Source organism: Coregonus clupeaformis, chromosome 30 (assembly GCF_020615455.1).
Source record: "Coregonus clupeaformis isolate EN_2021a chromosome 30, ASM2061545v1, whole genome shotgun sequence".
NCBI classification, from domain to species: domain Eukaryota; kingdom Metazoa; phylum Chordata; class Actinopteri; order Salmoniformes; family Salmonidae; genus Coregonus; species Coregonus clupeaformis.
Window position 1 is genome coordinate 28,097,776 of NC_059221.1, and position 14,233 is coordinate 28,112,008.

Here is a 14,233-nt window from a genome sequence, read left to right on the forward strand (position 1 = left end):
AATTACCATTCCCACTGACCTGATAAAGACTACCACTTACTTACACTACATTACCATTATTCCTCCTCCACCAAACTTTACAGTTGGCACTATGCATTGGGGCAGGTAGCGTTCTCCTGGCATCTGCCAAACCCAGATTTGTCCGTCAGACTGCCAGATGGTGAAGCGTGATTCATCACGCCAGAGAACGTGTTTCCCCTGCTCCAGAGTCCAATGGCGGCGAGCTTTACACCACTCCAGCCGACGCTTGGCATTGCGCATGGTGATTTCAGGCTTGTGTGCGGCTGCTCGGCCATGGAAACTCATTTTATGAAGCTCCCGACAAACAGTTATTGTGCTGACGTTGCTTCCAAAGGCAGTTTGGAACTCGGTAGTGAGTGTTGCAACCGAGGACAGATGATTTTTAGGTGCTACGCGCTTCAGCACTCGGCAGTCCCGTTCTGTGAGCTTGTGTGGCCTACCACTTTGCGGTTGAGCCGTTGTTGCTCCTAGACTTTAACTTCACAATAACAAAACTTACAGTTGACCGGGGCAGCTCTAGCAGGGCAGAAATGTCATTGCCCTTATGCTTAAAACAAATGCAATATAGACAACAACAATTAAATTAAATACCCATATAAATAGCTATTCATGTTTATTTTCCCCCATTAAAAACACTCTTACATATCTGTCTAGGTTGGAACTGTTGCTGTTAAAATACAAGAACTCATTTTTCATTCTGAACTGAAATAAACTGATTGATCACGTCACACAGATGTAAACCAGAAAACACACACACACATACAGTCCTAATGAGAGGTGTGTGGCTGGTTGAAGATTCAACAAGCATGTCTATTCTGGGCTCAGTTTTTGACAGTGCAACCCTGAGTCTGTTTCTGTACTTGTTTTTTAAGTACGCCAGAGTTGAGAACCCTGACTGTGGTGCCAAACTGGATCAGAACATCTACTGCTTTCTCAGCCAGGCAGGAGACCGCTTCCTGCTGTAGATGAGCAAACCAGAACTGTGTGAGTGAATGGGTTTGCCTCAAAAAGCATCTTGCTTCAAATCAGTTTATTCCAGTTCAGAATAAAAATGATTACTTGTATTTTAACAGCAACAGTTCCAACCTAGACTTCACCAATCATTTCTACAGTAAAATGTACAATAGGCCTGATCATTTTACATCTTCATATTTAGTTACTTAGGGTTGCACTCAGTAGCTAGCTAGTTTGCTTTGGCTAACGTTAGCTATCTAGCTATTATAGCTGTGTACAAGCAAATTGTTTGAAAGATAAACTCACATCTACTATGAGAGATAGTACTCCCTTATTTCTGCTCATCATCACCTGTTATAAAATGACAACAATGCCTTGCTAGCTGATTTACTTTTCCACTGTCGAAGCACTGTTTCCTGAAGCATTCTGCCCTGTTCTGAAAGAACTCCCTGGCTTTACCGTCATGCTGTGGATGTTTGGTCACAAAACACATTGTGGGCGCTCCTCTTTATTTCTCTAAGTTTGTATGAAACCAAGAGAGAGAAACTCGTCACTGTATTTGCATTTCATGACGATTGAGCTCAGTCAGAAGTAGTGGCTAGCTCAACTCCATTTGATGACAGCGGTGAGTGATGACGAGTAGGAATGACAAGTAATTGGCTGACAGCGCATCATCTGCTGCTGAACGACAGCGCTTCAGCGTGTGGGTCGCGGAGTGATCTTCAAGAAAACTGCAGAAAAAATATCTGGTAAACCGCAAAGCACACGGGCATCTGCCAAACTGGCACCGCTGCTGAACAGAGAGAGCAGTTGCACTTGGCCAAATCAATTCCAGTAATTCATGAAATAATTATACATTTACTATAACACATCGTGACCCACCATTAACAGGTCCGTGACCCATACTTTAAGGCTGATCTAGACCACAAGCCAAGGGGTCCAAATGTGTAATTATTGGTGTTTCAATGTTTTATCACAACAAATACTATTGTACCTGCACCAAAACTCCAGTATTCTTCCTTCATAGGTTTTTCTCCATCTTCATTTTAAATAGGAAGCCAATTTGTTTTCAGCACTTTTATTTCCATGAATGATCAAAACTCATCTTCTCATGGCTCTCTTGTCCCTTTGCAGCAGACATAGTGAGCAATATGTTTTGACCATGGAATCACAAAATCACAGTATTGAATCGCAATACATATAGAATCGTAAGAGTCGCAATATATATATATATATATATATATATATATATAAAATCATAATTCCCAGCTCTAATCACAACTGACAACGTTTTTATCACAAATGAAACATTTCTAGTATCTTGCAGAGAGATTTCACAGCAGATAGCGAGTTACGAGAGAATTGACTGTGACTAAAATAGGTGCAGGAGTACGTTATAGTTTGAAGCATTTTAAAGTGCTAAAATGTAAAACGCAATGTTCAACTGAGAACAATGTTTTTATTAAGACTTTCGGTACAGCTTCGTGAATTGTAGTTCCCTCTAGTGGCGCCATGTAAAATCCCAATGCATTTATGAGAAGAAAGCAGGGAGAGGACGATTGTGGAGGACTTACTCTGATCTGGTTCTTGAGCTGCTCGGCCTCCTGGCGTAGCTGGTCCAGTTCGCTCATTTTCTTCTGCTAATGGTGTGCCTCGCTCCGCCGCCGGGACTCGTGCTGATCTGAGGGATGAGAAAGAGGAGGGACAAGCTCAACACCCTGGTCACACACAGTTTCTCAAATTAGCAATTAGCGGTACTCACCAGACCAGGGTTCAAACTGTATTTGAAATCTGATGAAGTCCTAAAAAGTACAAACCCAGCCCAATTGCCAATCTGGCACGACAGGCAAACTCAAGCAAACGCTCGCTGAACCCAGGTCTGGTACACACAGGCATCTCAATAAACAGCTGTTACAGGGGCCCTAACAAGGCCATCAGCTCAAAGTGATGGTCTAAATCCCTGAGACAGGCTCAATATGCTTGAGACAAATTATTGAAACAGCAAGGACAAGCTCAGGGCAACTAGGGTTGAATGTTTCAGAGACCGAGACCATGTTATGGTAAGCTGCTATTTCAAAATGGTAGCCTTTAGATTTTCAAGCTAATACCTTTGTGCCGTGAAAGATAGGAGAAACTGAAGCGGTGTTGTATCACATTTATGTAACATCCAAAAAAGTAACTGCTGAGAAGAAATTATTCACCATTTTGGCTTTTGGACTCAGCATACACTCGCTTCAGTAAAATACACAGCAAAGCAAATTCCCTCTCAGAATCACACAACATCCCTCCGAAAGATCCATAAGGCACACACAAGTCACAGAATCCCAACCCTTTCTAGAGAAACCAAGATGTGTCCTTGCCAGCCTGAAACGGTTACCTAGCAACATGATTCTGCAGCTAGTTTGTGCAACAGATCTTTTTTATTTTGCAGAATCTATCTCCCCCCCATCTCTCTATACACTGGCCAACCCAAGGCAAACATCTGGCACTTGGCGGCCGGTAGCCATTCCTGGACAACTGAGGCTAAATTAAAATCCATTGGCGGAAATCCATTCAGTCTGCGAAACCCTTGAGAACATACCCCTCCTTGGCTTGCCGAACGGAGAGAGGGCTGGAGCGTGAAACGAGAGGAGCCGGGTTGGTTCTGTGAGTTACTTCTAGCCCAGAGGTGCTCAGGTGAGAAGGGCAGGCACTAGTGCTGTTCTCAGATGCTCTGGCCCTGGTCAGTGGGCTCAGAACTCTCCTCCCAATGTCATCCCTGTAATCCTGGGACACAGTTGATTCAGCTCCTCCATCCAAATCCGGTTAAGACAAAACCTGCTGATGATCCTAAAAGCAGTGGCTATCCCGCTGACCCCAATCCTTTGGTCAACGGGCTTATTCCTGACACATTCTCTGGAGAAAGAACAGGAAATACAAACAAACACAAAAGTATAGGCTACTTAGTGTAGTGATAAATGCTACAGTACAAGTTGAAAGTTCTGCATATTGACTATCTGGGTTGAAGATCATTATTGGCTGATGGAGACTGCTAAGCGCTACCACTGAGCAACAATGCTCATCTTACATTTCTACCAACCGGTTCACAAAAATAAAGAGCCCATTGTCATCATCAACCAGTTGCCATTGGTTTTTACAAGACAAATGGCTTTATTTTGTGTTAGTACATTAACAGGCTTCCAGCTTTACGATTCATAGGATTGACTAAGATATGTGTAAAGGAATTCAGCCAATGAGGAAATTGCTGACCATCTTCAATTTACGTAGGTAATACAAATAAAGCAGAGCATTTCTTAGAACTTTGGTGCCAACCATTACATCCACCTTTGTCATTACCAACACACAGTTAAAGAAACACTAATATCCACATTTCTGAATTGTATGTAGACCAGGGGTACTCAAATACTATTTGAGAAGGTCCAGTCACAAACTTCCTAGGTGGCCAAGGTCCAGATAGATATTTTAATTCATCTGCGTAATAACAAACCCTCACCATGCAACACCAAACTGTATTGACCCCATTCTAGGTCCACATCTGGCTGATGTAGACGATCACAGTTTTGCAAAAAATAAATAAACCATCCTGTCTGGATTTTCCTTACCTCCCTATCGCCCTCTGTCTTTTCTGTATGGGTCGTCCTTAGAGCTTGGAGACCTTCTGAATGACAAGACCTTATCCTTCAAACACCTGACCCATCTCAGCAGCTACATGCCACCTGATTGGCCCGTGGGGCTAACTAGGTCTGATTCTAAGCAATGCGACTTACCCCCCATAATCTTGTTGATAAAAATGTGTCACGGTAATATCTCTAATTCTCCTAGTCTTTTCCCTGACGAGAGCCCTGGTGTCAGAGCCAGTTAGCAGGACCTGCGCGTGGCCTTTTCACAGAACCAAAGCTGTACAGACACGGGCCTCCATCCTCTCCATAAAAACCTGTCGCTATTTTAACTAAATACACTTACAAGAAAAAGGTGGAAGTGAGTAGTAGGGTCTACTGTGAGTATTCGAAACTACAGGACGCCTTGAATAGGCTTAGGGATGTCTAGGCTGTATTAATTGGACCATATTGGATGCTGGTGGTCGAAATAGGTTTGTAAATCCCGTTACAATAGTCTGTTACATGCAAACAAAGGGGCACTAATATTCAAATTGAGATGGAATAAGTACCAACCAAATTGGTCAAACAGATGGAAATTAATCCAACTATGGTGGCAGAAATATGAGTGGGGGGGGCTCTGTAAATGTTAGCAGAAGTGGGATTTGGGGAGCGGCTGGGTGAGTATACCTTGGTGATGTAAGTGTGATATTTCTTTGTGGGGGAGCTCTATGATGGTGGCCGAAGTGTGATTCAGAGTAGGGTTGGGCGGTATCCAGATTTTCATACAGTCATACCGTTTCTGTACCATACAGTATCACCAAATTATTTTTATTTTTACGCACAAAACAATTTAGGCAACAGGGATATTGATCCGTTAGGAGATTGAATGTCTCTGCTGTAACCAATAATCTTGACATCTAGCCACTTAAGCTAGCAAACGAAATGCATAGCTGGAGCCCTGAGCTATACACACTTTATTTGACATCTCAGATTTCTTATAGTTATACTTAACTTATAGTTAGTTATAAGCAGTGGCATAGCACGGACCACCTCAGCCCCCACGAGGCGGGTGTGCCCCCAACCCCAAAATAATACATTATTATATTCGGTATTAAAAATCATACCATAGGTATTTCAAAATACCCTGGTATATGGTATAATTGGTATATCGCCCAAGCGTAATTCAGAGGGCCATTTTCTGTTCTGGTGGTGGGAGTGTGTTGAAACCGCTGGCAGCCCCACTGATAGTGCGTCTCTACACTGCTGCCTTCTCTCTCAGCCGGCTATTTTTAGAGAGGTGGAGGACGAGGGAAGCAGACTTCACATTTTCCAGCCAGTCCTATCGGTTCCATCATCTCAAGCACAACGCAGTGACAAGGGGAGAGGGAAGTGAAATTAGACTCGGCACCAGAGCTTTAAAGGCATTTCTTCTTCCTATAAAGCAAAATCAGCATTTAGTACTGTATCAAGCCCTGACTTCACATTGTACAGCCATTTGACATAGGGAAGCCTAAAAACCTCAGAAACCGCTGAGGAATGTCTTCATTTTCAGAAGCATCAAGTGGCAATTAATTACTTCCCATAGTATAAATAACAGCTATAGATTTGATCAGAGTAAAAGTGGATAAGATCGACATTACTAGGCCACCTTTTCAATAACATTATTGGTTCAGAGACAAAGCAGTCAAATGAATTGCTTCTTTCAGAACCCAATTCCTCCTACCCCCGATGTACGTAAACGTTATTCATATCAACAATACCATTAAAACAGACCTGATTTATTCAAAAAAGGCAACTAACGAATCAGAATTTGTACACATGAACAGTTGGAAGGTAACAGGGCAGCAGGTACCATTGGGCCAGTAAACAAAAGGTCGCTGGTTCGAATCCCCCGAGCTGACTAGGTAAAAAATCTGTCGATGTGCCCTTGAGCAAGGCACATAACCCTTAATGCTCCTGTAAGTCACTCTGGATAAGAGTGTCTGCTAAAATTACGTAAATGTAAAAACAGGTAGGCGGGACTCAACATGAATTCACGTGGGAGGTTGGTGGGCTATTGTGGTGTATACCGTAGAGGGAAGCTCCTCCCACGGCATGAGGTAGAGGACAGAGGCAGGCTGGGCGGGTAGGCAGGGAGATGTTCTAGTGCACAGGAGGATACAGGAAAGGGAGGCAAAGGACAGAGACAGATTAGCCTAATTAGAGTGAACAAGCAGAGGACGATTGGGAGGAGAACTGCTAATTAACCCCTTGGTGAAGGGGAACAGGGTGTGGTAACCTTTACGGCATTAAGAGCCCAGTGGAGCAGACGCACACACCCAGTCACCTTGCTGCTGCTGGGAGCCTCTTAAGTTAGCAGCCTGAGAGATCGGTGCTACTACACACTAGCCACACACTGTGGCTATTCACATAACCCAAAACCAACCATGAAATACTCAGTTTGCCTTGTGGTCATTGACTCCAAAGTTTATCTTGGCATCTATCATTTATTACAGACTACAGACCGAGAGTCAACCAAGTGCTCATAAAAAAGTTGAGCGGACTTGGCCAATGATTTCTATGGGCTGATGATCATTTCAGTGAATTTCAATTTCAGGTTTTGAAAGCTTTGTGTCCACCTGATATGGATCAATTCAAGAAGGGGCTGTCGAAATATAACTTTTTTGTTGAGTTAATCGCATGGTTCTCTAATTAATTACGATGAATTGCAATTTTATAAATTGGGTTGTAGTTAATGTATTTTTATAGTAGGGGAATGAAAAACAAAAACTGTATTCTAAGAAAATAACCAAATTAGCCAGGTCTGATATAAAATGTCTGATGTCAAATATCATAGCTACAACTATTAGATCTAGCCTAGGCTACTTCTTATGCATGTTTTTCAACATAAACTAATCACAAGCTGCTACTGTACTAGAATTGGTTCTGTTCTGATTAAAATCATTGTAGGAAATGTTTGCTGAATCTAGACATTCTGCCATAGCACTGTAAAACATTCTTGTTTGGTTAGCTAGCTAACATTAGCATACCTGGCTAGCTAATTCTGTGCAAATTGTATTACTGTTATCTAAAGAAAAGCCTGAGAAAGTGTTTGATTGAACTTTCTATAGGTTTCCCTTCAAAGTTGTTGCTAATAACTGTGCGCATAGTGGATGGTTTCAACACCAATAGAGACAGACCGCTCTACAGCTGCTGCAGCTGGTGAGACCACAGAGCGTGCCTGGTGTGTTGCGCTCATAAGGGTCCGTGCGGACGCACAGACATTTGGGTGAAAAATATGTAGGTTAAAAAACACGTTAACCTCGACAGCCCTAATTCCAGAGTAACCTGTTGTAATCCAGATCAGAAAACCAAGGTTTGTTCTCTAAATACAGGAAACATCTCTGAAAACAACATGAACGGTGGCCTGCGCATGTTTCGCCACCGGTACGCCTGAAACCATAGACACTTCGCATGAGACCAACCAACCATTGATTTTATTGACTTGCATATTTCAGCCATGATGACAATATAATGATGACTTCCCTGACTCTGCGGTTAAAGAGAATTTCAAAAATCCCATGACTGAAATTTAAGTCAATCTCAGATCAATTATCACGGGCCAAGTTAACCTCCCCTTTCATGTAAGAAAGTCATGACCATCATGCTTTTAGGGAAAGATTATAAGTTTGACCAATTCCAGTCCCCTTGCCGAGGTCCTCCCCAGGATAATTTTTATGTAGAAGGACTGAGAAGCTCAGGTCTGGTGACTTAAAAAAAAAAAGGAGATTCTACTAAAAAATGAATTTAAATAAAATTATGCTGATACCATCTAAAATATAATTTCCGGAAATGAGCCAAATAACATGTTGGCAATTCTTTAAATTATTTTTTAACATATTGGACCATGCAGTGCTCTAGACTTTTCCACTGGTGGCACAAACTTTTTCAGTTGATGGCACCAGCACGATTTGGTCGCACACATTTTGCGCCTCTGCATGGCGATAAGATAATGACCTGACCCGTGTCCCATTATTTACCTGCATTCCATACAGAACTAGGCTAATTATGATTAGCCATCTTTTAAATTAGCATGCCCAAGCAGGGCTTGACATTCAGGTAAATTTGCCAGTGGCACACCGGGCCCGAATGAAAAGAATACTGGCCAGGGAAAGCGGATGAGTAGTGCATCATTTAAATGTTATCTTTAATTTGCGGGCTGAGCAAGTAGCCTTTAGACTATAATAGCGCTGGGAGATATGGACAAAATATCTTATCACAGTATTTAAAAACAAATTGATGGTATGATGGTATTTTATGTTTTGAAATTACAAAAGTTCTAAATGTGCTTTATGAGTAGTGCGTGACCCTAGGGTGGCAACACATACATTCTAAGTGATTTCAATGGGTCTTTCTGATTGTTTTATACTGTTCAATTAAACCAAAAATACTTTTCAGCATTTATCAATTTCTGCATTTCCTGCACTCATTTAGAGATTTCCACACTGCCACGTAGGGCAGCACGATATGAGAAAACAATCTAGGCCTTATTGTTAACCAAATGTTGCAATTGCGATTTGACTTGCAATTTAGAGCAAAACACTCTGGTGAACTGTTGGAATCATGGAAATAGAATGATTATTCTAATTCTATCGTTAGAATATAATTGTGGGCACTTTGAAAACAGTGTTGTTTGACATGACAACTAATAAAAATGTTATTGTCACTGGGTAGGAACCAAAGTGTGGATAAGTCTTTCCTAGGGGACCCTATAATCTTTGGCTACATTGAATGTTCTCTCAGCTGCTTCATGTAGCTAACATATTCATGCATCGCATATTCCTCTATGATTTAGAAGATACTGTTGCACAAACATGCTGATTTAGGTCTACACCATCACTGGTATTATCAGGCTGTATAGCTAATTACGTTTGCTTTGAATCAGTACATTTATTAGCTAGCTAGCCAGCTAACTAGTGATTAGCGGCTAACAAGATTTAGGCCCAACTTGCTAAGAAAAGACAAACTAGCTCCCGAGTGGCGCAGTGGTCTAAGGCACTGCATCACAGTGCTAGCTGTGCCACTAGAGATCCTGGTTCGAATCCAGGCTCTGTCGTAGCCGGCCGCGACCGGGAGACCCATGGGGCGGCGCACAATTTGCCCAGCGTCGTCCAGGGTAGGGAGGGTTTGGCCGGCAGGGATGTCCTTGTCCCATCGCGCACTAGCGACCCCTGTGGCGGGCCGGGCGCAGTGCATGCTGACTCGGTCGCCAGGTGTACGGTGTTTCCTCCGACACATTGGTTAAGCGGGCACTGTGTCAAGAAGCAGTGCGGCTCGGTTGGGTTGTGTTTTGGAGGACGCATGACTCTCGACCTTCGCCTCTCCCGTGTCCGTACGGGGGTTGCAGCAATGGGACAAAGACTAACTACCAATTGGATACCACGAAAATGGGGAGTAAAAAGAACAACAAAAAAACTTTAAAGTACTTTTTTAGGAAAGAGTGGACTGCGCGCAGCAGCTCAAGATTATTTGATTGACATTTCTGGTTGCCTAGTGATGGACTTTAGTTTCAAGGGGCCACATTCCATTATGTCTGAAAAGAGAAATCGATACAGGCTACCTGTAGCCTACTGTAATTTCATATGAGGCAAAAACTAAGAGTAGGCTACCCCATGCTCGCAAGACTGGCCCAAAGACATCAGTGCCATGAATAGCTAGGATATTCTACAAGCAACAGACCAAAGACTGAACACACACTTGCATCATTAGCAAAGAGACTGAGCAGGCAGGCCGGTGTGAGGGAGAGAGGGGCAGAAGGCAGCTCATATGTTTTGGTAATCTGCATCTCGCAATGTCTTGTCTTGCATGCCTTGCAAATTCACCAAGTAGCCTAAAGTTCACCTCTTACTTTCTGGTTTTATTTGAACTACACAACATCCCCAGGCCTTTATAGCCTATCGGCTATAACACAGAAAATAATATGTTTTGTGATAACTGAACTGTGATTTTAATTAAGGTTTTTCGGTTAGTGGTTTTCTTAATGTTAAGGATCATAACTTTATTTAAATGTTCACCCACCTACTTCCTAATATTGAGTTGCACCCCCTTTTGCCCTCAGAACAGCCTCAATTCATCGGGGCATGGACTCTACAAGGTGTCGAAAGCGTTCCACAGGGATGCTGGCCCATGTTGACTCCAACGCTTCCCACAGCTGTCAAGTTGGCTGGATGTCCTTTGGGTGGTGGACCATTCTTGATACACAAGGGAAATGGTTGAGCGTGAAAAATCCAGCAGCGTTGCAGTTCTTGACACAAACCGGTGCGCCTGGCACCTACTACCATATCCCGTTTAAAGGCACTTAAATAATTTGTGTTGCCCATTCACCCTCTGAATGGCACACATACACAATCCATGTCTCAATTGTCTCAAGGCTTAAAAATCATTCTTTAACCCGTCGCCTCCCCTTCATCTACACTGATCGAAGTGGATTAACAAGTGACATCAATAAGGGATCATAGCTTTCATCTGGATTCACCTGGTCAGTCTGTCATGTAATGTTTCGTACACTCAGTGTATAGCACAACTTCGGATTTCACCTCAATCTCAAAAATCTAATCAAATTTTATTTGCCACATGCGCCGAATACAACAGGTGTAGACATTACAGTGAAATGCTTACTTACAAGCCCATAACCAACAATGCAGTTTAAGAAAATAATAATATGAAAATAGCAAATAATTAAAGAGCAGCAGTAAGATAAAATAACAGTAGGGAAGTTATATACAGAGGGGTACTGGTACAGAGTCAATGTGCGGGGGCACCGGTGAGTCGAGGTAATATGTACATGTGGGTAGAGTTAAAGTGACTATGTATAAATAATAAACAGAGTAGCAGCAGCATAAAAGAGAGGGGTGGGGGAGCAATGCAAATAGTCCGGGTAGCCATGATTAGCTGTTCAGGAGTCTTATGGCTTGGGGGTAGAAGCTGTTAAGAAGCCTTTTGGACCTAGACTTGGCGCTCCGGTACGGCTCGTGACGTTTTTTTTTTTCTTTCCCCTGTAGTCCACAATCATCTCTGTCTTGAGCACGTTGAGGGAGAGGTTGTTATCCTGGCACCACACGGCCAGGTCTCTGACCTCCTCCCTATAGGCTGTCTCATCATTGTTGGTGATCAGGCCTACCACTGTTGTGTCGTCGGCAAACTTAATGATGGTGTTGGAGTCGAGCGTCTGCTAAATGACTAAAATGTCAAATGTAAATGTGCCTGAATGTAATATGAGAACATTTTTGTGAATCGGCAAATCGTAACATTTAAATTGTTTTTCTGACCGAAGCATGGTACATTTGAATTGGTTTGGGGTCCACAGACTGATGCAGTCATATCTTAAACATATGAATCGGGGACCAATGCGTATCGGTGAATGGTTATATCCCTATTATGCCTGGTCTTTATTATCAGATGCACTATTAGCAATAAGCATTAACACCTGTAGCCCAACTGATGCAGCATAGTGTCTATAAATACACAGGCTGAAGCATAGGGTTTGTCCATCTGTATTTACACATCCTGATTGTTAGTATTTTATTAGAAATATAAATATTTATTAATTCAGAAATGTTATTTCAAAAAATGTTTTACTACAAAGTATGTTATTGCCCTTTTAAGATGCCATTGCCCCTTTAAGCGCTCTGTTGCGCTGCTGCACCTAAACCATGCTTGAATCTCTGGTTGTAACTGCATTTGTAAAACGATGCCATGCACAATTGTAGGAGTAAAGAAATAAACGTGGTAGCAATGGAAAACTGGGACACCCTCTTAACAAAGGCCAAAACTGCTTTCAAAAGTGTTTTCCCATGTTTGCATAAGAATTGTTGTGCATTGACTGCTTGTCAGAATACATGCTTCTGTCCTGATGCTTGTCAGAATACATGCTTCTGTCCTGATGGCTCTCGCAACTTGAATGCGCCTCGAGAGGAATATTTATCTCGCATAGAACACACAAGCTGACTAGGTAAACTATTCTACTATGGGGTTGTCTGATTTTGTTTTAATAACATTACATGGCAAAAATAGTAGCACTGGAAAGTTGCATCCTGAGTGATGAAGTACAGGCTTTGAATGACTTTGCCGGCAGCTACAGTAGGCTACACACCACTGTTTGAGTTGCGCGGTGGGGCGCATTATATTTAATTAATTATTATTCTAAACATCGGAGTGTCAGCAACAATCATGCATGTCAGTTCAGTACACACAGCGTAACAGAGAAAATAAAATATTTGAGAATACATTTGGGAATATATTTTGTGGAACAAACATTCTGTATTAGGTAGCCATCTCCAAACTGCCTCTCCCCACACTGTGCCATATATTAACCAGTTGAAGCAGGGGTGGGGGGGTGGGGGGGGGGTTGGTCTTAACAATTAAAGATCCCCTCCCTCCCAGCTGCCCAAACTCTCCCCTGCATGATACGGCTTTACCCCTCCCTGTCTGGCTGATCTTACCGCGTTCACACTGTTGCATCACTATTCCCTGGGCGCCATTTACCTCGTGCCCAGATTTGCTCCTTTTAAAATGTTTTTTTTTATTTTACCTTTATTTAACTAGGCAAGTCAGTTAAGAACAAATTCTTATTTACAATGACGGCCTACACCGGCCAAACCCGGACGATGCTGGGCCAATTGTGCGCCGCCCTATGGGACTCCCAATCATGGCCGGTTGTGACACAGCCTGGAATCGAACCAGGGGGTCTGTAGTGACGCCTCAAGCACTGAGATGCAGTGCCTTAGACCGCTGCGCCACTCGGGAGCCCAAAGTTGCTAGAGAAAAAAAGCGAGAGAAGTGGACAGATATTCCTTCCATGGTGTTTCACAGCCAGATAGTCAGTGATTCTACATGTCAGTGCTTCAGCCACTGATTCGTTGCATGTCAGTGCACTGCCTCTACCCCAGGAAGTGCAGGGTTGAGCCTCTAAACGCGCGTTTCCCCTCAAAGGGTGTTTCCTTTGCTGCTCTTGGCTCTCTCTGACAAAACATCCAGCGGAAGTGGCGACAGCGCATCCTCCCAAAACAGTCTCTCCCTCTCAATCGCCCTCATCCTTTGAGTAATACACCACACAGATGACTAGACTACTATCTGACCCGTCTGCAAGCAAAAGCAAAACTCCACACACTGTTTGACCATGGCTGGCTTGTGCGGGATGCGCTGTCCCTGTTCTCTGTTATATGTGACACTCCCTGGCCACCGAGACCACTGTTTGCCTGAAAAGCAGGAAGTGCTGTGGGTGGTGAGCTCAGCTAAAATAGTTCTTAATCTACACTGAACCAAAATAAACGCAACATGTAAAGTGTTGGTCTCATGTTTCATGTGCTGAAATAAAAGATCCCAGAAATATTCCCAAATTTGTTTACATCCCTGTTACTGAGCTTTTCTCCTTTCCCAAGATAATCCATCCACCTGACAGGTGTGGCATATCAAGAAGCTGATTAAACAGCATGATCATTACACAGGTGCACCTTGTGCTGGGGACAATAAAAGGGCACTCTAAAATGTGCAGTTTTGTCACACAACAATGTCACAGATGCCTCAAGTTTTGAGGGAGAGAATGTAATGTTAATTTGCCAGAGAATGTAATGTTAATTTCTCTACCATAAGCCGCCGCCGTCATTTTAGATAATTTGGCA

The 14,233-nt window shown here is 42.9% G+C and overlaps 1 protein-coding gene across 3 annotated transcripts in view; it reads right to left on the minus strand.

The window, feature by feature from the left end:
• Positions 1–14,233, minus strand: part of LOC121545580 (guanine nucleotide-binding protein G(I)/G(S)/G(T) subunit beta-1) — an 81,106-nt gene that overhangs the window by 33,024 nt on the left and 33,849 nt on the right. Inside the window, exons 1-2 of one of the 3 annotated variants that reach the window (XM_041856229.1) lie at positions 4,578–4,674; positions 2,550–2,656 (exon numbers count right to left, since the gene is read on the minus strand). In XM_041856229.1, coding sequence (XP_041712163.1) covers positions 2,550–2,606 — 57 coding nt within the window. In that variant the 5' untranslated portion in view covers positions 2,607–2,656; positions 4,578–4,674. Of the gene's footprint in view, positions 1–2,549; positions 2,657–3,556; positions 3,694–4,577; positions 4,675–14,233 lie in introns of those variants that run through there. The other 2 variants (XM_041856230.1, XM_041856228.2) reach the window with 2 other exon arrangements.